General features: G+C 42.3%; 1 protein-coding gene across 2 annotated transcripts in view; it reads right to left on the bottom strand.

The window, feature by feature from the left end:
- The window catches only part of dennd1b (DENN/MADD domain containing 1B), a 102,203-nt gene extending 79,213 nt beyond the window's left edge, over positions 1 to 22,990 (bottom strand). The window contains exons 1-3 of one of the 2 annotated variants that reach the window (XM_034530194.1): positions 22,708 to 22,990; positions 21,987 to 22,051; positions 3,263 to 3,306 (exon numbers count right to left, since the gene is read on the bottom strand). In XM_034530194.1, the coding sequence (XP_034386085.1) occupies positions 3,263 to 3,306; positions 21,987 to 22,051; positions 22,708 to 22,724 (126 nt within the window). In that variant the 5' untranslated portion in view covers positions 22,725 to 22,990. The remainder of the gene's footprint in view (positions 1 to 3,262; positions 3,307 to 21,986; positions 22,052 to 22,707) is intronic. The other variant, XM_034530193.1, reaches the window with a different exon arrangement.
- Positions 22,991 to 24,999: the final 2,009 nt, after the last annotated feature.

Below are 24,999 nucleotides of genomic sequence, written 5' to 3'. Positions count from 1 at the left end.
ATTCAAATATATGCTTTAGCCACCTCTCTCTTGCCCTCCCTCTCTCTCTCTCTCTCTCTCTGTTCCGTCTCTCCATCTCTCCCTCTCTATCCATGTGGCATCTGTGGATGACCAGGGCATCAAGAGTCTCAGGGGCTGAAGGAGGAACAGGGGGAGGGTGAGAGTAAAAGAAAGGAGAGAGAGAAAGAAAAGAGAAAGAGGGAGCAAGCGCCTCTCACTTCATATTTCCCCAGCACCACCCTGGCGTGCCAGCCAGCCTGCAGTCTGTTCTCCTTTGAGCTTTCTATTCTACCACAGAACAGAAAAAAAAATCAATTCATATTTCCATAATCCACACTCCTGTCTGTCTGCATGTCTTTGCCTTCCCCCCCTCCTTCCGTCTCTCTCTCTTTCTCCCTCTCTCGCCCCCTCTCCCCTGGGGTAGACTAACCCCTCCACCCCGATCCTACGGCCTACAAATGTCATTACGTTGAGCAACAATAACGGCCTAAACAAAAGGAGGCCTTGCTCTGAGCTCTGAGCCCCTCTGTAGAGACTGTTGGCTGCTGCTGCCATATGCTGGCCAGCTCGGGCCACAGAAAGAGATATAGACTGTGGCTACAGAGGACTCCAGCCTTCAGCCCCACAAAGGAGGAAAGGAGCCCTAATCCTGGTAATGAGGCCCGTGAATACAGCCTTTATGTATACGGGGGAAAGGGCCAATCCCTCTGTACACAGCACGCTAACTAGCCATCTTAAGGGCCATCTTATCCACACAAACGATCTGGTCGACAACAGAATGAAAGAAAGGTAAGGTTGTGGGTGGGATGAAAAGGGAGACATGTCACAGAGGAAGGATGAGGCAGGCCCATGACAACACATACACTATGTGTACACTACTTTTGGGGGGGGGATTTCATCTATTTTGGGTTCAGCTGCTCTTTTTACTCCTTTTCCTCTGCAAGTTTGTAATGTCTTGCTCACACTCTCGTTCACTCACTCCCTGTTCTTCTTACTTTGATTGCATGCTCTGGTTCTTGTGGGGTAGGCAGACATCGCCTGAAGCATCTTTCTACAAGCCTGTTTATTCCTCAAAGTGGATCAGAGAGGCAGGAGAGCCGTTTACACTCACTGGCTTGGCTGCTGTGTTGAGATATAGTTAGCCTACGCACATATTGTTTTAATTTCCGCTAGTTTTTTTTCTTCTAGTTGTCCATTTCTCCCTTCAGCCCAATGATGCTCTGCTGCAGTCATCTGTCCATCATTTTGCTCCAGGACCTGTTTTGTGCTGTGACCACTTTGGGAATGTCTTTTGGTATTTCTGCTGTCAAATCTCTGTCTCCTCTCATTCTTACACTAAATAACTGCCAGTAAAAGAAATCCCACACACGCAAATTGCCCAAGAAGCCACAGCAGCAAGAGCAGGAGTCATGGAGTCATCACATGTCTATGCAACAGGAGAATGAGTCAAACTAATCTACTTACAGTGATGTGCACAGCATAGAGATTAATACGCATGCTATTACAGGCTACGCGGTTGTTTTGATCAGGTTGGAGCTTGACTGTGGTTCTTTGAAGGTGAAGCCAGAGATAAATAACAAAGACACCCTGCTGAGGTGGTGTACTGTCCTAAGGGTAAAAAGCAAGGCTTTTGAATAAAAGGGATATCAAAAACATTTAAATTATTCCCAGAATTGTTTTGCATATGTTGCACACATTGTCCCCTTGAGACAGCTGATGTGAATTGTGATTGGCTTAAAGGATAATTTGGGTTTTTCACAATATGCATCTTATTAGGTGGTTTTGGCCATCATTTCCATCGTTAACGATAACATTGCACTCACCAAGTAAATTAAAGTGACATCAATAAAAATGAGACAAATGGGACAATACACAATTAACAAGGTTATCGAGAACAGACTGGTTAAACAAACCCCAAGGAAGAGGAAAACTAACTTTATATCTCCTGTTAAATCATTTCAATACTTCAACTGAAAATATCAACCAATACCAGGTATAGAACCAATACCAGTGCTTTCTTTTGCTCCCCACTTAAAATCAGTATACTTCAATTCTTCAAACTTGTTGGATCCATTTTTATGTTAGGCAACATCGGGGCAGGGATTACTTTGGTTTAAAAACAAACACTGAATTGTGCTTATCTAACTTATCTTGTTACTTGTAGTTATCTAAATCATTTCAATTTTAATGTACACTTTATTGATCCCACAGTGGGGAAATTCTTCTCTGCATTCAACCCATCCTTAGTTATTAAGGAGCAGTGGGCTGCAGTGAAGCGCCCAGGGAGCAACTGGGGGTTCAGGACACTTCGACATGCTATGGGGAGAGCGGGGATCGAACCAATTAGTTACCTACTGTACTTACAATACACACACACACACAATAAGGGAACATATATATAATATCTGACTTATTTTCAATAATCTGGCAATAATCTTCAAATGTATTTATTTATTTATATATATATATATATATATATATATATATATATATATATATATATATATATATATATGACTTATTTTCAATAATCTGGCTTGTGTCTGTGCTTGTGTGTTTCTTGCCAGTTGGACTTTATAGTAACAATGTTTTCACCCAGTAGGAACATACTGGAATCATCCTTTAAAACAGGCCCTCTTCACATATGTGACTTTCCAACAGTGCAGACTAGTGGGTGATACTGAGCTCTATATAACCCTCCAATACTTACCACTGACTGGTTTAGAAAAAAACATCCAAAAAGTATTGCAAAACAGCTGCAGATTTTCCCTTCAGATTGAAAATGAATGTGATAATGCTATACATATGAAACAATGGGAGGCAGATACAGTGAGAAAGAAAGCAAGAGATACAAAGAGAGAAAGAGTAAGAGGAGAAAACAGAGGTGTGCATTCCTGTCACGGTTGCATGATAATTACTGATTCGTCGGTTATTGAAGACCTGCTCACTGCTTTTCATTACCAGCAACAGACGTACAATGAGACGGAGAGAGACAGCAAGGAGGAGGAGGGGAGAGAGGGAGAGAGAGATGAGGAAGAGAGAGAGAGAGATGAGGAAGAGATCGGTGGTGGTGGTGGTGGTGATAGTTTTTTTTTTTTGGGGGGGGGGGGGGGGGGGGGGGGGTAGGATGGCAGGGTGAGTGAGGGCATTAGGCAAGGAAGGGAGATGGGAAAGGAGGAGGTAGAGGTTGTCTATAACGAGAGAGAGAGAGAGAGAGAGAGAGAGAGAGAGGAAAGAATGAAAAAGCCGAGTGTGTTCCAACCTGGTCGGTGTGGTCCTGGGGGAAGCTCCACAGCACGGTTGGATCTAGAGGTAATTGACAGACAGCATTAATCAGCGGGTGAGAAACACACCGTCTTCGCTAGCTGCCTCAGAACACATACATATTAATGAGAGGGGTGGGGGCAAGGGTGGCTGCTGCGAGTCTGTGCACGCACGCGCACACACACACACACACACACACACACACACACACTTATATACTCACTTACACACACATGCAGAGCGGCACACAGTGAAAGACAAGAGAGTGAGTGTGTCTAGGAGGTATATGCTGTAAATATGCTAATCTATATTCTCAGTGTAGATATGATAGTGTATATTACCAAATCATGCACGTTTAAGAAAGTCACATCAACACATACTAGTTTATTTGCTTAATTATACAAGCCTAGCTGTTTGCTGGAGAGATGTAAAACCTAAGCTAAAGGGTTTAACATTGTGATTTGTTTCTTCTCTCCAGTAAATAATATTAGTGCTGAGAGATTAGCCAAAAGAAATGTACCAATTCTGATTTTGTCAATGAACAGTTAGGTCAGTAATGAAGTGTAAATACAGAGCATTAGTTGGATTAAAAAATAAATGGCATTATAAATCAAAAACTTGAGGCTGCTGATCAGATTAAATAAGACATTTTAAGATAAATGTGCTTCTTTTTTTTCTTTCTTTTGCTGTGATGGGTATTTCTCATTCTTTCTGACTAATTAATTAATCAAATGGAGAACTGAAAGATTAATCAACAGTAAAATAATCACTAGTTGCAGGCCTACACAACCTGGTCATTCTTGTTTAAAGAATGTGATTCAAAGACATTCCGAATGTCAAACAGATCAATGTTTTAGGTAAGTAATAAAGACAGAGCGTACAAGAAATACATAGTATGTACATAGTCTTATTCTCTTCGTACTAAGTTTAAAAAAATAGTGTGTAAATTGGTGGGTAAAAATAACCATTTATTGTATTTATCTATTTGCATTCGTGTCACTATTGCAACATGTTTGCAGCTCTCCTAAAGCTTATTTCCAAACCAAAACATGATACCTTCTTCTCACAGGCTTATACCATGTGTTTGAAAGGAAGCAGCCACCGAGCAATAGCCTGAACACAGGGGTCTCTGGTAAACATGGCTTCCACCGCTCCAAGGTCACCCTGTGACCTCGGCAGGAACAGCAAGGGTTTGAAGAGATGAGCTCTCGCATGCCAGGTTCACTGTCATGAATGTACAAAAGGCCTACAGGCCCATGAACGCCCCCACCTTTGGTCTGAACAAAGCTGACTGAGAGAAAGTGGATCTGGAAGCACCAAACCTTTTGACAGCATAGATATTGTGGAAAAACAATAATGGTGAGTTCAACAGGAACAACAGGTTGATTTAGTCCCTTGTCCTTTAATTAAAAAGATGTATGACCATTTTAACACAGGCTACATTTGGGTGTGATCCTGCCCTACGCATATGTCCAAAAAGATTAATGCAAACATTTATGAAGCCGCAGGGGAGGACACCCGTACCTCCATAAAGAGGACATGCAATAACACACAATGTGTGGAGTAGCTTCATGGCTAACACACCAGGCTGCCTGGGAGAGAGAGGCCCACAATGGACGAACGGATGACAGGGCGCAACAGAATCCATCATGCCTTACATAATCCTGTTGGATGATTTCATGGGCCCCAGCTTGAAAAGAGCAGCACAGAAAAAAAACAGCAACGCTCAAAGCTCTACTAACCAACTCCGATCACCCCCTCTCCCCTCCCCCCCCCCCCCCCACACCCCCACACCCCCACCCCATATGATCTGCCACAGTTAGAGCTATTTTATGCCAATTTACTGGGTGAGAGGATGGGAACTGCTGCTGGAGTGTGATACAGGAGAGAAGGAAAAGAGGCAGGAAGACAAGAGGGTAAGGGGTCCTACTTTGTCAAAGTCCACATTCACGGCTGAGCTGATGGGCACAAAGTTAAAAGTTCTGATAGCTGCAACACACATGTGCCAAAAGACTTATTTTCCCAGCAGACATTTTGACTTACTAATTGTACAGGTAGCTGTATGCTCCAGCCTTGAATTGATCTATTGTATCGCCGATAACAGTATGATGGATAGCTTGATGACCCACATTGAAGAGTAGCCGCTCTAATTAAGTATTTACTACTCAAATTTCCTGCCATGGTTGATAACAGTTTAGATAGATAACCTTTTGTAAGTTGTAGTTGAAATATAGAAAAACGACAGATGACATCCTTAAAATAAATGATCCCAAAAAACTGTTATACTTTGGGGGTTTTGACTTGGTAAAACCAAGGTTGAGATAACTTTTTGGTAATAGTCAAAAGTATGTATAAACAGGAATCATTTTTTTTTAAAAGTTACGGTCCTTCTTTGGGGCATGTATGAAAGCTCTAGGAGTAGAATGATGTAAGATCATGTCCTTTTCTAAAACATTTTGTGGACTTGAGTATATTCAATATCGAGTCACAGACGAGAGTGGTGCAGAGCGAGAGAGAGAGAGAGAGAAAGAGAGAGAGAGAGAAAGAGAGAGATTCATAAATAAAGAAAGCAAAGGAGGCAGAAAACATTGAGTTGTAACAACACACAGCTAGAACTTCAGAACACCACCGAACACCTTCCTTTATCATTCATATCTTCTCTTTCCTCTGGATCCTGTGCGTTTCCTTTCTATCCAACAGGCTCTTATTATTTCCGTTCTGCTCCACCTCCACATTTCTCTGCCAATCATTTTGCCTCTTGCTTCTCCTTTCCACTGCCTTTTCTTTTAAATATTCATCTTGTTTTTCGCCCCATTCATTTACGCTCCTCCTTCTCGCCTCTCTTATTCCCATGCATTTTTTGTATTTCTTCCACAACCTTTCTTGCTCTTCATCCCGCCCTCCCCTGCAGCTCTCTGTCCTCTTCTCTTCTGCACCCCCTCTCCTTTTTCCCCACTCTTTTGCGTTAATATACCCCTCCCTTTGGATGTGCACGGCGTGTGTTGGACTCAAGAGGGGGCCTGAAGGGGGTTAAGGCTGAAAGTTGAAGGTTACAGAGGTGAAGAGGACCCCTGCTGCTCTGCCAGGGGACACAAATGTCACCATGACAGATCCTACACCGGTTAATCCACCCTCCCCTTCTTCAAAACACACACACTCCACATCATCTGCAAAAAAAAAGGCGACAATTCATTTCTGAATACTGCATCTTTCAACTGTGACATATGCAATAAAGAAATTTACTAAACCCTTTTCTTTTCAGCACATAAAAAGTATTTGAGGTGCAAAAAGCATACTTGTAATTTTCTGAATTGAACATGTGGACTGCTACTGATTTATGAGTAGTGTTTTGTTAGGCCTGCCATCATGATACATTGATCTGTTAGACCACAGCCACTCCTTCATCTATCTCTAAAATGCAAAAGATAAAAAATGTGTTTATTGTATTTTCTACAGTTGACAAAATACATAACGAGCTGTTGCAAACAGCATAGAAACAACAGTAAATGTGATGCCAGTGACAAGGGGGAAACCACCTACAGCATTGTCCCCCTGGTGAAGTGTAAACAGATCCAATGGGTGAGAATTGAATTGAAATCACCTATACAGAGTCCTACATTCACACCCCAGGAAATGGAGGTGAGGCAAATGTGACAAAAAGCTCAAGGAGTGACCATTGGTCTCTGTTTGCAAAGTGTGTGTGCGTCTGTGTACAAATGTGTGCTGTACATGCGTGTTTACAGATGGATAGCAAGCTCAGGAGTGAATATTTACTGTACAGTAGCATGTCCATTGATCTCTGAGGGCTTCAAGCATGGCTGACCTCCAACAGTCACGATGGGGGCAACATGCAGGAAGCCCCTGAGACGTGACACAGATACGAGGGAGAGGGAGGTGGTGGTAGTAGATACGGTGGAAAATCAATGTTTTGGCTATTCCTAAGACGCCGGTCTTTAAAAGTTGGATGAGAAGAGTGAGCGAGGAGAAAAGAGGGTTAATAGGTGAAGGGTGTTGGGAACTGAGAGCGGGGCAACAGGGAAAGAGTGGGAGGAGGAAAGATGAGATGAGGGAAGAAATGGATGGCTCGCCTAAGAGTGGGAGGTAGAAGAACTCTGCCTCTCTCAACTGGCACCACTTCCTTTCTACCTACTCAGGTGGATCATTAGACATGATAGAATTAAACAGAATAAATTAACAAGATATATGTTCAACGAAACATGAGAAAGACGAGAAATAAACCCTTCATCTCTTAGTTCTTCTATTATCTGCATAAATTTAAGTATACTGGCACATCCAAGTAGGCTAAAAATGAAAAATGCTGGCATCTTCATCTTGGCATAAATCTACGCTTCTTGGGATTTCCAAGTAGGCTAAAAAGAAGCTGTTGGCAGAGGATGTCATTCCTAATGCTGCCCTAATGCTGCTGGCTGGAAGAAAAAGTTGGCGCACGACACCAGTGTGTCAGAAACCTCGCACTGCCCAGCGCTGCACGGCAACTTATTCAACTATTCAACATTTTGTCACTAAACTAAAAAAGTGGAATTCAACTTATTTACTCACTCACTTTGAATGACATAAAGCTTTATAAAAATAGCCTTTGCGAACTACCGGGAAAACCATATGATAAACATGAAATACACCCACAGTGAGAGGCCGACGTTTGTGTTTCTATAGGATCACCTTGGCAGCTCAATAACAGCGGGCTGAATGCACGGTTCTGGCTTTAAGACTGAGGGAGATTTCAGTAAAACACAAAAAGACCTAACCCTAAATCCAGTGTGAATACACATTTAGATGAAAGCTTCTAGTTTATAATTCTCTATACTATGTGAATCAAACACAGACTTCGAGCCCTCATGGCCATCCAATGTTCTAAAGGCATAAAAAAGAAGCACTTTTTTCACCTTACTCCACGAACCACTGAATGTGTGTTGTGAGTGAATAGGGGGCCTGTTTGTTAAGAGAGGCCAAATCCCATATGGTGAACAGCAGCTTCTCTGGTGAGAAGAGAGGCTGTGAAAGCCACCGGCAGCCCCTCTTCTCCATCCGTGCTCCGGAGATGAAGGGATGTAGCGCCTGCCTCTCCTTGTTCCTCCTTTCTCTCGCTCCCTTTGCCTCCTCTCCTCCCTCTTTCTTGGCCAGGGGTTAAACTGCTGCACTCTAACCTTCTTGGCAGTGATTTCATTCACTCCGTTTCTCTCGCTCACTCTCTCATCTCTGAGAGAGATTTATTTCACAGTATGTAGTGGATTAGGCCCCCCTCGTACGCCCTCGGACAAAAGCATTGTTTTAGCACTAGCCCGTTCGCTGTAACAGGAGGAAGCTAACGCTACTAAGCATCCACAATACGGCCATTGTGGACACAGGGCTGAAGGGACCCTGCCTCGGAGGCCGTCTAGACTTTGAGCCTGGGCCGATTGGAGAAACAGAGAGAGAAAATCCCATCAGGCAGTGGAGTGAAAGTTAACTAAGGTAACCTGCTGTGAACCTGATGAAGATGTCAAGCCAACATATGGTAAAAAATGTCTATTGTCAGAACAAGGAGCTTTCTTCCCTCTGAGGGAGGGTATGGTGGAGCAGGAGGAGGAGGAGGAGACGAGCAGTGGTTAAAGAAGACTAGGGGGGTTGCAAAACCTAAAGGAGGGAATAACTGTGGTGGTCATCGTTTTACTTCTGGATCAGTAGCCTTATTCTGGCCAGGAGGAGGCCCAACCCCTACGCTCACAATTAAAGGAGTAAGCAGATTAACTGGCATTTTTCAAAGGCCAGCAGAAAGAAAAACACACTCACAGACGTTTAAAAAAAACTTTCCCCTTTTGCCTATCAAGTCTTAGACTGCACACTGCAAATGGCATTACATTTCATGCTGATTTAGTGAGCAGAGGAAGAAGAGAAACAACTTAAACGATGATATGGTTCTTAAGTTTACTAAAACTGATTGGTCATACTATGTTGTTACAAATGAGAACTGGGGACTGACTGAAATAGTGAAAGCCTGAGGTTAGTCAAAAACTACCTGGAACCAATTAGAACAGATTTGTCTTTGACATAGGGCACATACGTTATTGTTGAAAGGCAATAGCAAATACATTACCACAATGGTCCAGATTTGGTCTAGAAATAGGTCTAAATTGACAAAGGAGGGATGCATTTTAATTCCAATGCTGGAAAATTTGAATAAAACAAAAAGAAAACAACCTCTAAAGGTAGAACCTCCTTTACCAGCCAAAGAAATCAACTGGCAGGCTTCACATGTGAGAGATGTTGGCCTGGGGGATTTCTAAGACATTTCTACAGCTACATCTGAAAAAAAGATAAACAACAGCCTCAGCCACTGGAAGGAGAAGAAAGAAAAAGCTGAAAGGAGATGATGTGACCCTAATAATGCCACATTAATTGTTCAGTCTTCCCAGAAAAAATGCTTGAGAAGGATGAGCCGAGAAAGAGAGAGAAAAAAGATAGAGAGCGAGAGGGGGGAAGCGGAGAGAGAGAGAGAGACAAAAAGAGAGAAGTGAAAGTGATACTGTCTTCAGGCTAGTTGGGATGCAACCCAATTTCACAGCTTCACGAATGAGTGGCACAGCATATGGATGCAACCTTTGTGACAGCCTCTGTGTATCACCACATATCAGCGTTGATATTCCCAGTCAGATTCCACGCTGGTCCAACGTTATGTCAAACACCAGCTTCGCATGACTGCATCTTCAACACAGAACACAGACGGCATGTTTGTTGGAGGGGGGGGGGGGGGGGGGGGGGGTACTGGTAAAACAAACCAGTAACTCCCTTGCAGACTAGTCTCCAACTCTGTCTTCACTGTATTATGCTCTGTTGCTACCAAATAACAAAGTCAAGTGCCTACATTAACGCAGTAATGTGCACTGAAATCTAAAATCTAATCTGAAATCTGAGACATGACCCAGATACGTATTTCTAAATAGAAAGGGAAAAAGGAGGCTCGGCTGCAGAGTTTTGAATGCAACAGCACAGGTTAACGGTTACGATTCCATCACTGGTTGTTTCACTTAAATAACAACATTTCTTCACATAATCACATACTTCTCTCCATATGGTCCAACCATCTGCCGCCATCAAAACACAACATCTATATATGCACAGTAAATTATTAATATCTCTATTATTATTATTATTATTATTAAGGTGAAATAAACATGAATGTAACCTGGACCAAGAGTGTAACTTAGTATGATGTATACTTTCTTTCATGAATGTAAAAGAAGCTTTGCAGCACCACTATTTTGTTGGTGTGTTCCCATGTGACAGAAACAAGAAATACAATAGTTAGTTAAAGACTTATTTAAAGAGCACTGGTGATCAGGTCATTGTCACTCAATTACACCTGCTTAGGGTGGAGTTCCTTTCCTAGTCTTTGAGGTGGCGGTTGCAGCATCAGAGAAAACACTGTGTAGTACAGCATCTCCTTGAGGTGTGGAGAGGATCGATCTCGGTTAATGTCATATGGCACAGCACCCAGAGGCAGCTGCGTGGTGCTGATGACAGTGTAAAGCCTTGCCTTTGGCGGCTACATGCTTGGTGCTGCCGAGCTGTGATTTGAAGTTCACATGCAAAGACTGACAGACAGACAGACAGACCGACAGACAGCTCTCAGTCAGCCAGTCAGTCAGACAATCTTTCCACAGGGATGACAATATGTCTGTATCCGTTAAAAGCGCACAACAGTGCCGAAACACGTTCACAGGGGTCTCAATGCTCTGCAGGACGAAATGCTTGCAGAAAAATACACTATTGAACGAGCGAAATCTAAAACACACACTCACACACACACACACACACACATAATGTAACTGGCTTCAGGAGAAGTAGAAGATTTACATTTTTTTGGAGAGCCCTTTCAAAAGAAATTCTCTGGGAGGGTCATTTGGAGAAAAGGGGCCTTTGCAGTTCAGAAAATACAGCTGTTGTTCATCCATTATCATTCCTTTGTATTTCTCCAGTGGGATCTCTAGTTGAATAAAGTCAAGGGGTTGCAAGTTGTTAGACAAACTGAAAAACGTATAATAAGATATCGGCGTTTACATAAACTGGTTGGTTAATTGTACTTTGCTTCATCAGCATGCCAACAAGTGCTTCAGCAGACTGCGGACTGGGCTAAGACGCATGTCGACAGAGCCACGCCCACTTTCCCACACAAGACAGTGTTTGATGTTTGTTAACAAACACCCACAGGCGTGTGGTTTAATAGACATCACTGCTAAACCAGTCATTTACTGGTTACAATAGCCCAACAGAGCTGCAACTGACAACGATTTTTAGCATCTATTTTCCAAAATGTCCTGGAGCCCAAAATCACATCTTTAAATGCTGTATCCAACTAAGCTATTGTTTGGCATTTGTGTTTGATACATTTTATTCAAATGAATCAATCAAAATGTTTGTCAATTTATTGACTGTCAATAGACCAATAACTAAATATACAAACTATCTATCCACACTAGACCCAATATAAACTGTAAATGTGTTAGTTGTTTGTGGAATGAAAGTGGTTGTTGCTGTGTATTTAGGAGATTCAAGTTCATGATCTTTAAGAAACTCTGACATTTAAAAAGAGACCAATTAATGATGAATGATGTAATCCTGCAGTGTTTCCTGTACTTTCCCCTAAAACACGTTGAAGGGGGTCATATGCTGTAAAGATTGTACAGCCCCTTGAGGCAAATTTGTGATTTTGGGCAATATAAAAAATTGAAATCCATGCAGAGCAGGCTTGTATAACCCTGGTCAGAAGCACATCCCATGGACCAGGGGGACAATGCATGTTCACCTATTCACATGGACCACAAACAAAGGTAGACCCTGCATCATTGTGTCAGTCTAAAATGGGTATTCAATATTTTAAAAACTCCCAATCTCATTTTAACAAGTTCTAATTAAGAGAGATAATCAGAAATTATTCCACATAGTGTGTGTGTGTGTGTGTGTGTGTGTGTGTGTGTGTGTGTGTGTGTGTGTGTGTGTGTGTCTGTCTGTCTATATAAAAACAAAGACCTTGTGGATGAATTGTATGATTTGCAATGATAAATGGCCTCAGACTGACCTATATTTTCTGTCTTGAAAAATAGGCCAGAACCCAAATTAAGGGCCAGTAGAGCTACAACATGCATGTAAACGCCGTCATCTTCACAGTAATTGTGTGGTGTTAGGCAACATGGAAGCAGCCTTGAATGGAGAGACATAGCCTCTGGGCATAGCTGTTGACATGTAAATAGTGGGGGATAGAAGCTGAAATGACAGCACAGACAGGAGGCTTCTACAACTAGACTTGGGTTTGGCCTTGGTCACAAGAATGAAGGTCTAAAAGGACAACAGTCTAGATGTCAGGATACCAGTACTCATATCATGTCAATAAGTAGGTTGATTTCATTAATTGCCGAGGAATATAAATGTCTGTCTTTTACATTCATGTTCATCTTTTACATCCGTCAACATGGCAGCAGCTCTGTGAGACCATAATACAATCTGAGGACTCCTTTGCAACTCTAATCTCTGCCTTTATCGGCTTCTTCTGTTCGTCTAAAAGTGAGGTTTAAAGAACGCTGGATATCTTTGAGTCTCCCTGCAAAAATGAATACTCATCATCATTATATATCATGCATTACAAATAAAACATACTTTTGACAGCCAGAAGACAGTGATTTATACAAAACTCAATTCTAAATCAGAAACGCTCACACGCTCCTGTAGGAACGTCTCACAGAGAGTGGTGTCTTGTTTAATAAGGTTATGCAGTCATTCCCACTGCACACGACCAGAGAAGTGGGCAGGTCATGAGAAGCGAGTAAAACCCAAATCCTGTTAAAATCCTGTCATTTTAAAACCTGCTGAATATGGCAGTCGAAAGTCACATATTTTTAAGCACAGCTTTTTCTGATAAAATCCAATTTGATAGGCTAAGAACAGATTAACATCACTAAAGCTACAATAAAGCAGGAGCTGCACTAATCCTGTTCATTTGGGGGCTAAACTAGGCCACATTGGTATTACATGCATAAGAACCAGCCAATCATTGTTTGACTCACAATACTTGGTGTGTGTGTGTGTGTGTGTGTGTGTGTGTGTGTGTGTGTGTGTGTGTGTGTGTGTGTGTGTGTGTGTGTGTGTGTGTGTGTGTGTGTGTGTGTTGTACATGCTTGTGCCATCTGCTGTGCTTAACGTATATACTCATGGCCATCGATTGTCATTCTTTACATTTCATAACTTTAAGATGACACAAGTGGTTTTTGGAAGCTGAATTCAGCTGGACGTTATACTAGCCTTTGCTTCATGGTTGTTATTTTCAAAACACATGAAATTCCCACAGCTTTCTGGTGAAAAACTTAAGAGTGTCCACAAGGGAATACATTCATCTACCATCACACAAAGATGCATAGGAAAAGTGCACACATACACACAAACAAAAAACAAGCCTCCAAGAACAATGCTGTGAGGCTGCAAGTGGGGGTGATGTGATGAAACTCTTCTGCATTCATCAAAATCATCTCATTTTAAATCATTGATCGGGTTCCTACTTTTCCCCACTTTTTCGCCGTGGAAAGGGGAAGTCTAAAAATAGCCTGTGAGCATCAGTGCCTAGAAGTCTTTCCATGTTCTCCCAGTCTGGCAGCATTAGTGAATTCAGATGAGCCTGCTGCAGCGCTCACAGCCTCTGTCTCTTTCTCATGCACAGACACACACACACATCCATCCATGCAGCCGTGCACACGCATGCAGAGCCATACATGGCCAACACACACTATTCACTTGAACATGTACCTGCTATCACACACAGAAGCAGTTTGCCCACCTGGAGTTTCTCTGCGTCAGTGAGTGCGAAAGCTCAGCCAGCAACCCCCTCGGTATCTCACCTCTCAGTTTATAGACTACTGCCATCAGCATATCCCCCCCCCACCCCCCTTCATCCTCCCTCTATCTCTCTCTCTCCCCCATCTCTCTTCCACCCATCCTGCCCCACCCAGTCTCATTTTGTCCCAGTTCTTCATGCTCTGGCCAATAACACTCTGCAACAATGCTTTGAAGAAATAACAGAGCAGTCCACTCACAGCTGTTGGCGATCGATGCGCATGTGTGTGTGTGTGTGTGTGTGTGTGTGCGTGTGTGTGTGTGTGTGTGTGTGTGTTTGTCACGTGACACCACTTGAAAAGTCCCAGCGACTCCCTATTCTCCCGGTCGTAACCAGTGATAATCAGAAAAGAAAACAAGAAGGATTGCGCCTTGTTTGTGCAAACAATGTGTGATCACAAAGAAAAAGTTACAATGTGAGAAGAACAGGTAGAAACAGGACATACAAGGTGTGAGTGTATGCATGGAAAAGGGCAGCTGTTGCCAGACAGAACAGATGAACAGAGATTAGCAATGACAGTGAGTTTTGTGGCCACACAAACAGAGCCGGTATACAACCGGTGCACATTCATTTGCATAACTTTTTGCTGGTTATCATTGCCAAAGACATATACACCGAGATTGCAAAAAAAAAGAATTAAATCTATCTTCTTGCTTGGAATTTCTTCTGTGCCTTTACCTAGACACTGGCCAAAAGTGAACTTGAACAATGTTGAGTCATGTTTTAGCTGGACCATATTATCTGAAACAGAACATGTTGAGATGAAATTTGAGGACAACACTTGCTTCCAACTCTTTTAAATAAGAAAAGGGCTGGAACTAAACCAAGTTAGCAGCAGGCCGCCACACAGCGACTGAATGGATGAGTGACTACGAGCGGGGAGCTACAAATCACTCCAGACACGAACAAAAAGAACAAGGCTGTCGAGCATTGAGAAAAGGAATAAACACTAGCTTGCCAATTTTGTCATCTGGATAACCAAAACAGAATTACCAACAATACGTCTGTGATACCTCACTGGGCAGTGCAAAGGACAGTGTGATGATCCACCTTTTGAAACTGAATTCACATTTCTCATCAAATCAAATCAAACAGGATAGTCTTGATTTGTGAACATGCAACTATTCCACAAATGTCAACCAGATTTCAAATGTAATGTCAAAGACAGAAGTTGTTTGTTCTTTCAGGAATGTAACATCATCCATACGTACATATTCATGTCGCTTTTTCCATTTAAAAATCACATTAAATTACAGTCATTTTAATGTCTAGCCGGAGCCGTTCTGGTGACATTAAAACACCTTTCTAAATGTGGTTCTGATCTGCTGTCAGGTGATACAGTCTTCCGAAAGGCATGTACTGCTTACTGCACCACATTAGCATCAAATGTATGATGTCTCAATATGTCATTAAGAGTGTTCACAAAAGAAACGGATATCAACACACACACAAAAAAGAGGTTAGGCTGCCAAATGTTGGACTGTGGGTCCAATGATCCTATAGACACTGGCGTAAAGCGGGAGGGGTTTCTCAAAGTCCGCTCACACTGCCGTCATTACCATACCATAGCAGGGAAGTTGAGAGACTTCCTCAAATCGCCTCAGAGGAAACCAACAAAAGACAACATAGACTTAGATGATATCGGATTCTGTGGAAAGAGCCAATTTAGCAAAGTCATATGGGTGAGACAAAAGAGAAAGGCAGAAGGTTGTGAGATAAACAAAGTGTGAGACCCCAAGGTCCTCTCAGGAGTGTGAGTGGAGGAGTGTGGCCTCTCTAATGACCAATCAACACCCTCCTTGCTGCCATGGCATCTGTTAGTGCTCCAATGGCCTCCCGTCTGAGTGTGAGCCCACCATGAACTCAACACACAGCCGGAATCCAATCAGACTGCAGAAACGACAAAGCTTGGGTCAAGGAGCAATTATGACATTTTGCAGAATGTCAACGTTCAACCTTTTCTAAAAGTTCTACTACACAGAAGTTTTGCTCTTAGAAAACGAAGGGTGGAAATGGGAAAGGGTGAAAGCCAAAGGGGGAAAAAGGAACATCACAGTGCTGCTTGAGGGGGCTACAGCAAGGAAGAAGGCAGATTGATAACTAACTAGCAGACAGCAGGTGACACTGTGAGACCTCCGGGTCTCAGCGAAAATGGATCTTAGGATACAGAACAAAAATAACTTTTCATCGCTGGACAAATTGAAGCTCTAAGGCCACGGAAATCAAATGATATATATTATTGCTTTCTGGTACTCAAACCTATGCACGCACATTTATATTTCACCATTCACGCATATTTTTTCGACTAGTAAGAAGCTATCGTGAGACACTGAAGCAGACGAGAAACCTGTCACTTATCGCCAACTAAAAAATACGCATGCTTAATGATAAACAACTGACAGGCACAAGCATGAGGTGGAAACAAATTAGCAACAAGTGCTTTCCCCCATCTTCCAATGCAGGATATCGTTAAACAAGGAAAACATTCCAACAATGTATCCCAATTCATCTGACCTGTATTTCTAAACTGAAAGAGTAACGCAGAAAAGGGAAACTTGACAGGAAGAGCATGCAAAGTAAACCACACAGAAGAACCAGGGTCAGGTTTTAAACCCAACACCGTAGTCCTGTGAGGCGCCAGTGCTAGCCATAATGTCCTCATTGAGGGTTTTTTTTTTTAAACGGTAAATCTTTTCCTTAATTGCAGCATGAATGTTGCAGTAAAATTGATACACTGATCTATTAAGTTTATTGCTTTGTAACTGGGAACAATCTGGCTGGAGGGCGCAGGCGAGGACAGGTAGCATCTGTCCCCACCTACTGCCTTGGCAGCATTAGCGTCATCTGCTAGCTTTGGCACATCTTGGAAGCACATCAATATGGCTTTATGTAGCCAGAGACGCTAGTAGCTAGCATGCCAGTCACGCTCTCGGGCATCTCGCTCACAGCCTGAGCATCCACAGAGCACTGAGCCAAGAGAGCTAAGCGGAACTGAGCTCGGGCTGAACAGGGAGGCCAGGTCTCCATGGACCTGCATGAGGAAAAGGGGCCAGTGTCTGTCATCTATCAACACATCCATGGTTAGAAGTGTGGGGCCAAGTCCAGATATGAACACTGCCACCATTGTAGATGTGATTTTCTTTTGTTATTTATTTCCCCCAAAAAACACCTCTTTAGAGGAATGTTGATGCTCGTCACATTTATGTATTATTGTTTCATAATCAAATCTCGAATATGATGGACATTTCTGTTCTTACTTGCACCACTGATGTTATGCTGTTACCATAAGTGTTTGCCAAAAGACAGGGGGGCAGAGAATCTAACCTACCCATGGGAGTAATAATTGGGAATTTGTCCCACGCACACAGAACAATGGCAGAGATAATGACTCTAAATAACATGCTGTTAGCTACACACTTACAAACTGTTTTCTCCTTGACCACAGTATGATAAACTTGATCTGGATGCTTGTGAATCAGACTTGATGTCAGGACTAAATGTTACTACATCAATAGCAGTCATTCAGAGTTGAATGGCCCTGTTGGCTGAACATTACAAATCTTCAGGAATCTTATGAGTCTTTACTATCAGCAGTGTACATAACAGTCAAAGCTGTACAATGGGAGCACTTTCCAACTAACTTCAAAGATGATCAGTATCATTTAGTGGAATTGATTTTAGATATAACATTTTAGACATTGATATAAGTGACAAAATGTGCTGAATAGGCAACTGCACCTTTGGACCATAATTAGTAATGCTGAAGTACAGGGGATGCACATTTTAAATCATTTTGACATTCACTTTTAGTATCAATATTTAAATCAATGTAGCTGGATGGTCAGTGTGGCGGCCAATTTTATGTGTACCATTGCGGCGGTTGTGGAGGGCTAACCTCTGTATAAACTAAACCGACTCACGGCAAGTTGCAGACTCACTGAAGTGAGTTGTTTTAGTATCAACTAAAACAAGCAGAGGAGTAGTAATGTTTTGAAGCATAGAGAGCCAGAGTAAATGTTACTATTGCTAAAAGAGTGACAACTTTTTTCACCTTCAATGAATTGACCACCATAGGAATGATCAATTATTATTAATTAAAATGGATTAATCATTCAAGGCTTACAAAACACAAAATGATATGCTATTGATATGACATTGGCTTATTTTGCAGCACAACCTTGCTAAAAGTTTGAACAAGCGTGTTACGTTTAAATAAAAAAACTGTAATGCTGTTAATTAAGGCTGCCACTCCCACTCTGTTGCTGGTTGAATATGGAAAACAAATGAAACCAGTTGAAGGGAACTTAAACAAGGCCTTAGCCATTCACAATACAAAACAGAAATCATTGAAGACGGTTGTTTTGTCTTTTAAAATATGTTTATATCTACATGGTCAGGGATGGATTGTGTGCTACTTCGTGAAAATCTACCTGGAACACATATTTTAAAAGGACACTGGGTAAAGGAGAAGGCAGCCACAGTGAACTGGTTGGATGACAATCTACAGAAGCTTGCTTCAGTTTAGGTCAAGTCAATCTCCAACAAGTAATCGAAGTAAGCACCAGGCCTGCATCACTGGTTCAGACAGCGCTTCCCAATGGTGCACAAAGCGCAGTTATCCCAGCTGTATAGCTCCAGCCACTGACACCTTGAGAGATGGAACCGGTTTTCCGTGCCATTGTTGTTATTACTAACATTACTAGATGTAGGTTTTAGGAAACCGGTCACATAAAGAAACATTAAAATTGTGGACTTAAGTGTAAAATGTTCACTTTTTAATGGGTGAGCAATCTATCGGGTTGAAAAGGTCGCCATAAAACACTCTAGTAAAAAGACACGCTTATCGCAGGCCTTTCTGCAAAAGTGTGGGTGTTATGTGCAAACATATCGCAGACTACAGAAGATGTGAAACCCACTGAACACAGGAAGTTGAGGGATAGGCGTACTGACCATGTATAAAGGGCGACGCTATAATTGTGTGACAATACAGGTTTCTCTGTAGTTTGCTCATGACTATTACAAACAAAAGGTGATTACCCTCCACACTACAATGGTATCATGCTAAGCTGTCGCACATGGATTTAATTTCAGACCTGCAAGACCAGGATGTGGTGAGAGCGGCAAAAGAGTGACGCATAATCAGCAAAACTGTGCACACAGCAAGCTTCCCAGTCAATAAAAGAGGACACCCTCTCAGTCACTTTAAAGCACGGTATTACAAACTGGATTAATGGTAGAGGGAGTACACAACAACACAAATGCAGCCAAAATCAATCTCAAATCAAAGGTTTCTTCACTAAACTGTTCAGGGGGAGAAATGAGAATCATAAACAAACTGAAACCTTTCACCACTTCTCCAAACACTCAAATGTTCTACACCATGTTGCTATGACAATTTAATTATAGTCTGTCATGGTTGCACTCTTGTTTGTTTGCCTCTGACTTAGTGGGAAGATAAAGTGTGAATGTGAAGTGGTGTTTTTTGGCAAAGCACCTAATGTTTGGCTGTAGGAGAAACAGCTCTTGTTTGTGGTAAGCAACTGTGGAGGTTTCATAGCTGGCCAAAGCTGTTCCGTTATGACTCATAGCATTAACCCTTTCAGCTCATGGTAAAAGTAAGTATCACATCATTGAGACAAATGCATACATTGCTATGAGACAAGACACATTATAGGGCTTAATGTATGTGTAGATGTATAATATTTGCACACAATCCTTTCATTGAGGCCTGTACAATGACAGCACAGTTTTAGCATTCAAGAAGCATTTCATTTTATACAGATGGCAGCTAAAGCAAAGTTAAAGAAGGGGAAATTGATCAGATTCAGAGATAAGTGATTAATTCCTTCAATGGTTATTTGAAACTATACTCCTATAAGAAATCCACCACAATGCTAAGCCTCTGCTGGCAGACAGTGCACATACATTTTCACAACGTCCTAAACAATCAGGACTCAGCAGGCAGGGCAGAGGGAGCACTTCAATCAAATGACTGAGGCAAATGCGTTTGTTCAATTTGACCTGAGGGGTGTGCAAACGTTGCTCTGTAGCTGTGCTCCAGGGAGCAAGAGTCCGGATATGAGTCTAACCCTCGATCATACGTGGGGGAAGTCAATTATTACAGCGCAGGCCGGTGGTTTATGAGTTTGGTTTAAAATATCAGATCTACATCCAAGGACAACGTTCAGTCTACTCCGGTCAGCTCAGCAGCTGCCAAGTGAACCCTCCACATAACACCTCTTTAACGTCAAAACTGAGTGGGCAAAATAAGACAGCTGGTGTAATGTGCAGTGAAAATGTTTTTACATGATATTTGACTCATGTGACTGGATATTGATGTGAGATACAGGTTACTTAATTTCCCATATTCAAAGAAAAGGTAGGTTTGTCTCAGCCACCACTGCTGGAATGTTTGACCACTGCAAACAGCACAACACTCAATGCAGCTCGGTGACCCGAGTGTGATCTTTCTCAAACAATTTCTGTGGGGTCACAGTTACAAGAGAAAGGCCTGCACTGGTTCACTTATGGTCAGGCTTAATAACAGTATAGTCCAGACTGGAAAATCTGCCAACAAAATGAAGAATGTATCACACTAACACAGCAAACATCTCTGACTTTTACAGATGAACTCAGCGTTGACCATTTCTAGTCCTTACAATCTAGACAGAGTAAACTCTGGAGTACACGTAATAACACCACAGACATAATGATTGCTCTCATTGTGCAAGACTGGACTCGGTCATGCAGTGTCACTCTCTGACGCTCGCTGTCTGATTTAAAATACTGTGCAAAAACACAAAATGACATCTTGGCTGTACAGCCTTACAATTACTGTAGATTCACAAACGTCAGCATTTTTTTCCAAACACATGGCCAACAAAAGAATACAACAGGAAAATAAGCATAAAAGATTGACGTCAACCAACACCCTGGTCGACTTTTTTGGTTTATTATTAATCAATGAATTATTTGGTAAAAGAAAAATGTTCATCATAATTTCCCATATCACATATCAGGTGTAGCCAAAACACAACAACGATTTGAGTGTAATCCACACTTTTGAACTGCCAAGAATGACTTTAATGATTGACTGGTTATAAAAATAGCTGACAATTGATTTTATGCCAACCAACTAATCATTTAGTAGGCCACCAGCAAAAGCCATGAGATGACCGCTACAACACAGCTGTACACAGGAAAGCCCAGTCGATTATCAATGACAAAACACATTGCCTCCATCCTGAGTTTGGGTTTGACACGATAGAATACCCCTGGCAAAGAAAAAGACTTACAATGGGTCATTATTCCCAAATACAATTATTGTGGTCAACAAACTACAGTAAACTTAAATGTGAGAGGGTAAGCTTAACACCATGGATATGAAAGTAATGACTGTTGTACAATGGAGAGATCTTTGTTCCGTTTCATGTGATGTATTTATCTTGTGTGTTTGCACTGGTAGATGTAACACTAATTAAAAATGACTGCTTAATACATTCCTGCTTTGAACTGTAAATGTGAAAAAATGCTCATCACACTGTTATAGAGGGCCACCAAGGCAATGTCTTCAAATATCTTGTTTTGTCAGAACAGAACAGAACCCAAGGATGTTTAATTGATATTGAAACAATGTGTGGGCATGTGTGGCCAATAAATTGACTCAAAATAGTTTTCAACAATTCTTTTGTGAAAATAATCAATGAATTGAGTAATCGTTCAACTCTATCTATATGTATTACGCATGTTATTTTTAGGTTCAGCAACATTTTCCATTTAGTCTCTCACCAGGCAGCTGACAGACTGACAGCACATTATAAATGGAAATACCGACATCACCTACCCTCATTTTCAGATGTTGGACATGCCACCTGTACAACCAGATCAAATGTTCTTTCTGGCTTTTCCCTGCGAAGAACAAAACACGGTTTACTCAGGGGAGATAAGTGGCAGCTGTTAATACACGCAAACATGGGCAACACGTGTGTTTTCAGCATTAGCAAGCATGGCGACTGTGTTCCATCACATTAGTATCATATTAATAACCATAGAGTGGACCTGCCCGACTTTACGTGAGTCACACTGTCAATAGCGGGCCATGTCAATAACAGCTATAACACCGAGAAGTTTGCTGATCTCTGACATCACATCGGGACGGGACCGGGGGACGGGACCGGGGGACGGGACGGGGGGACGGGACGGGGGGACGGGGGACGGGGGGACGGGACCAGGGGATACGGGACCAGGGGAGACGGGACCGGGGGGACAGGACCGTCCACCCGTTGACATGTTCCCCGCGGTCTGCTCGGCTAGCGGAGCTGCTAATTGGTGGTCAGCTAACGTCAGTTGTCCGGGCAACCGCCTGACCCAAAGGCCGTCGAGCCAGCTGGCCCCGGCGGGTAAATCCACAGTTTGAAGAGGGCTCAAATTACGGCCAACCATTCCTCCGTACACTCAGCGCCGAGTTAACGTGACGCTACGTGCCGGTGACCACGCATTCTCCGTTAGCTCGACATGTCTACGTCAAGAAGCGACGGGTAGCACTAAACCGAGCTGGGTCTTACTTTATTCTGCTGTCCATGGTTTGGGCTACAGCATCGCGACAACTCCGTGCTGTCGGCGGCTCTGCTCAGGCTCCGCTTGGCTGTCCGAGGATATGTGTCCACTCGCCCCTCTCCTCCGTCACTTCTCCTGTTGTATCAGCAAAAGCTGCCGCGACCGCATGCTTGGAGGTGGGGTAGCGCAGTACTTTGTGCCGTCCTTCTCTCGTTAAATGTAGCATGAATCCCCAGTTCAGCACCACGGCGTTTATTTCCCACAACAAACACCACTCCAGGAAGTGCTGTCAAAGATTTGGTGACGTCAGCGCGTCAGATTAGCACCTTGCTGTAGCTTCTGCCTGCGAGCATCTCTCTCCTCCACTTAACATGAGTAACCAGCATGGTGCACACAGCGGACCTGAGCCGTGTGATTCATGCTTCTGATATAAAACTAATACAAACCAGTGTCCCTATGAGACTGCATTCTTAGTTCAGTAAGTGTTCAGCCTTCAGCAGTGGTTCTCAAAGTGGGGTCCTGGGAACATCAGGGGTCCTTGTCAGGGCTTCCAAATTGAGAAGTTTTTTTGCAACTTGGGGGCTGACTAACAACCTGCAAACACATCATAACACTACGTATCATGGCCTTTTAAAGGTTTTATGGTGAACATGATAACGTGATAATAAACAGTAGCCCGTGTAAACATTCAGAAGATACAAAGCAACAAATTAGCACTCATTTGGGGTCATGTCTCTGGCTAGCTGACACACGTAATGCTCAATATTCACTCTCTTTTTATCCATGTGGTGATCTCCACATGGGTAATAGCTGGGTCTTTAATAGCTAAATGCTCCACGATGTTCACTAGCTAGCCACTTATGTGTGCTGATGTTTGTTGCTAGGCAGGTATGTTATGCACTGCATCTTGAAACAAAGCTGATGAAAGGTTAGAGTGACCCATAACAGTGAACCCTGACATCAACGTTTTAGGCCATACAAATTATTAAGTTAATTAAGAGAGGAACTAAGCTATGACCTGGAACTGCAGAGCTGGGTAATAATTCTCAGCTTTCTCCTGAAACATAGTAGTCAATGCCCTGTTAGTATAGAAATATTGATTTTACCATGAAGTAGTACAGTGAGTGACTATATGTACAATGTATTAAATTAATTGTAACAATATTGCTGAAATTTCTTTAGCAGTTTATCTGTCCAGACAAATCAAACAACTCTGGTTCACTGTGAGATATCTGGTTTTGGGAAAGCTCAATTAAATATGTAAGAAGCTTTGCACTATTAAAGTAGGCTACCATGATTAAGGTGGGTCATCCATCATCACTCTCTTATTGAGGACCCCTGTATACTTTTCAGATCTCAATTATTTTTATATTGCATTGTGCAGTGTAATATGCTAGTAGTATTCCAGCACAGGAGTCTATTGGGTCTCTCGGCAAATAGTAAAGCTGCCATGTGTCATCTGCTGTGAGGTCTGTATACAAACACAGATGGCAGTATTTGGGTTTGGCGGTCAATAGGAGCCGAACAGCAAATTTACGTTAACGGGTTAAGCCGGCCATTACCACAGCTTATCAAACATGGGTAACTTGTACTAAAGAAACAAGCATCAAGATTGTGTAAACAGGCTTTTGCCCCCACTTTTCTTAACCAGCATCAAATTGCACTTCAGCGAGGCCTAAAGGTTCAAGAGGTGAGCTCATGACTAGATGATTGTTGGCTTGGGGATAGTGAAAGAGTACTGCTTGCCCCTCCCTGATTACCACCACTGAAGTGCTATTGAGCACGGTCCTTAACCCCCAACTGCTAAGCTGCTCAGCAGCCAACAGAGTTGTGGTGGACAATTGAAGATTGATGAAGACTGGCATGATTGCTTAACTTTATCCTGCAGAATTATAGTGTGCCTTTTGTAAATGATACTTAGAGTAACCAAGTTAGACAGCAGTCTATTGATGATATAAATGCTGAAATTGCAATACATAACTCAGTTACACAAGCTTTAAGATTATGAAAAACTCTTTGCGTCATACACACTCATGTATAGAATCAGCCTTTACTGTATATGTCTATTAAAGTCTGCTCCAGGACTCCACAATAAACACATTGCTCAGGAATCAGCTGAGTCAGTGGAGTATTAAAGGAGAAATCCACCCTAAAACAAAATAATTGATGGGGATTAAAATGAGTTCTTGTTTCATGGGCACATGTGATGATTCATAGCTGTAAATATTCATTGAACTATAATTTAAGTGTAATATCTCAACCAGAGATTATATCAGCCCACAGGGTCATGAATACATTCA

Source organism: Cyclopterus lumpus, chromosome 4 (assembly GCF_009769545.1).
Source record: "Cyclopterus lumpus isolate fCycLum1 chromosome 4, fCycLum1.pri, whole genome shotgun sequence".
Classification (NCBI taxonomy): Eukaryota; Metazoa; Chordata; class Actinopteri; order Perciformes; family Cyclopteridae; genus Cyclopterus; species Cyclopterus lumpus.
Note: the sequence above shows the minus strand (reverse complement) of the source record. Positions and strands in the feature narration are given on the sequence as shown.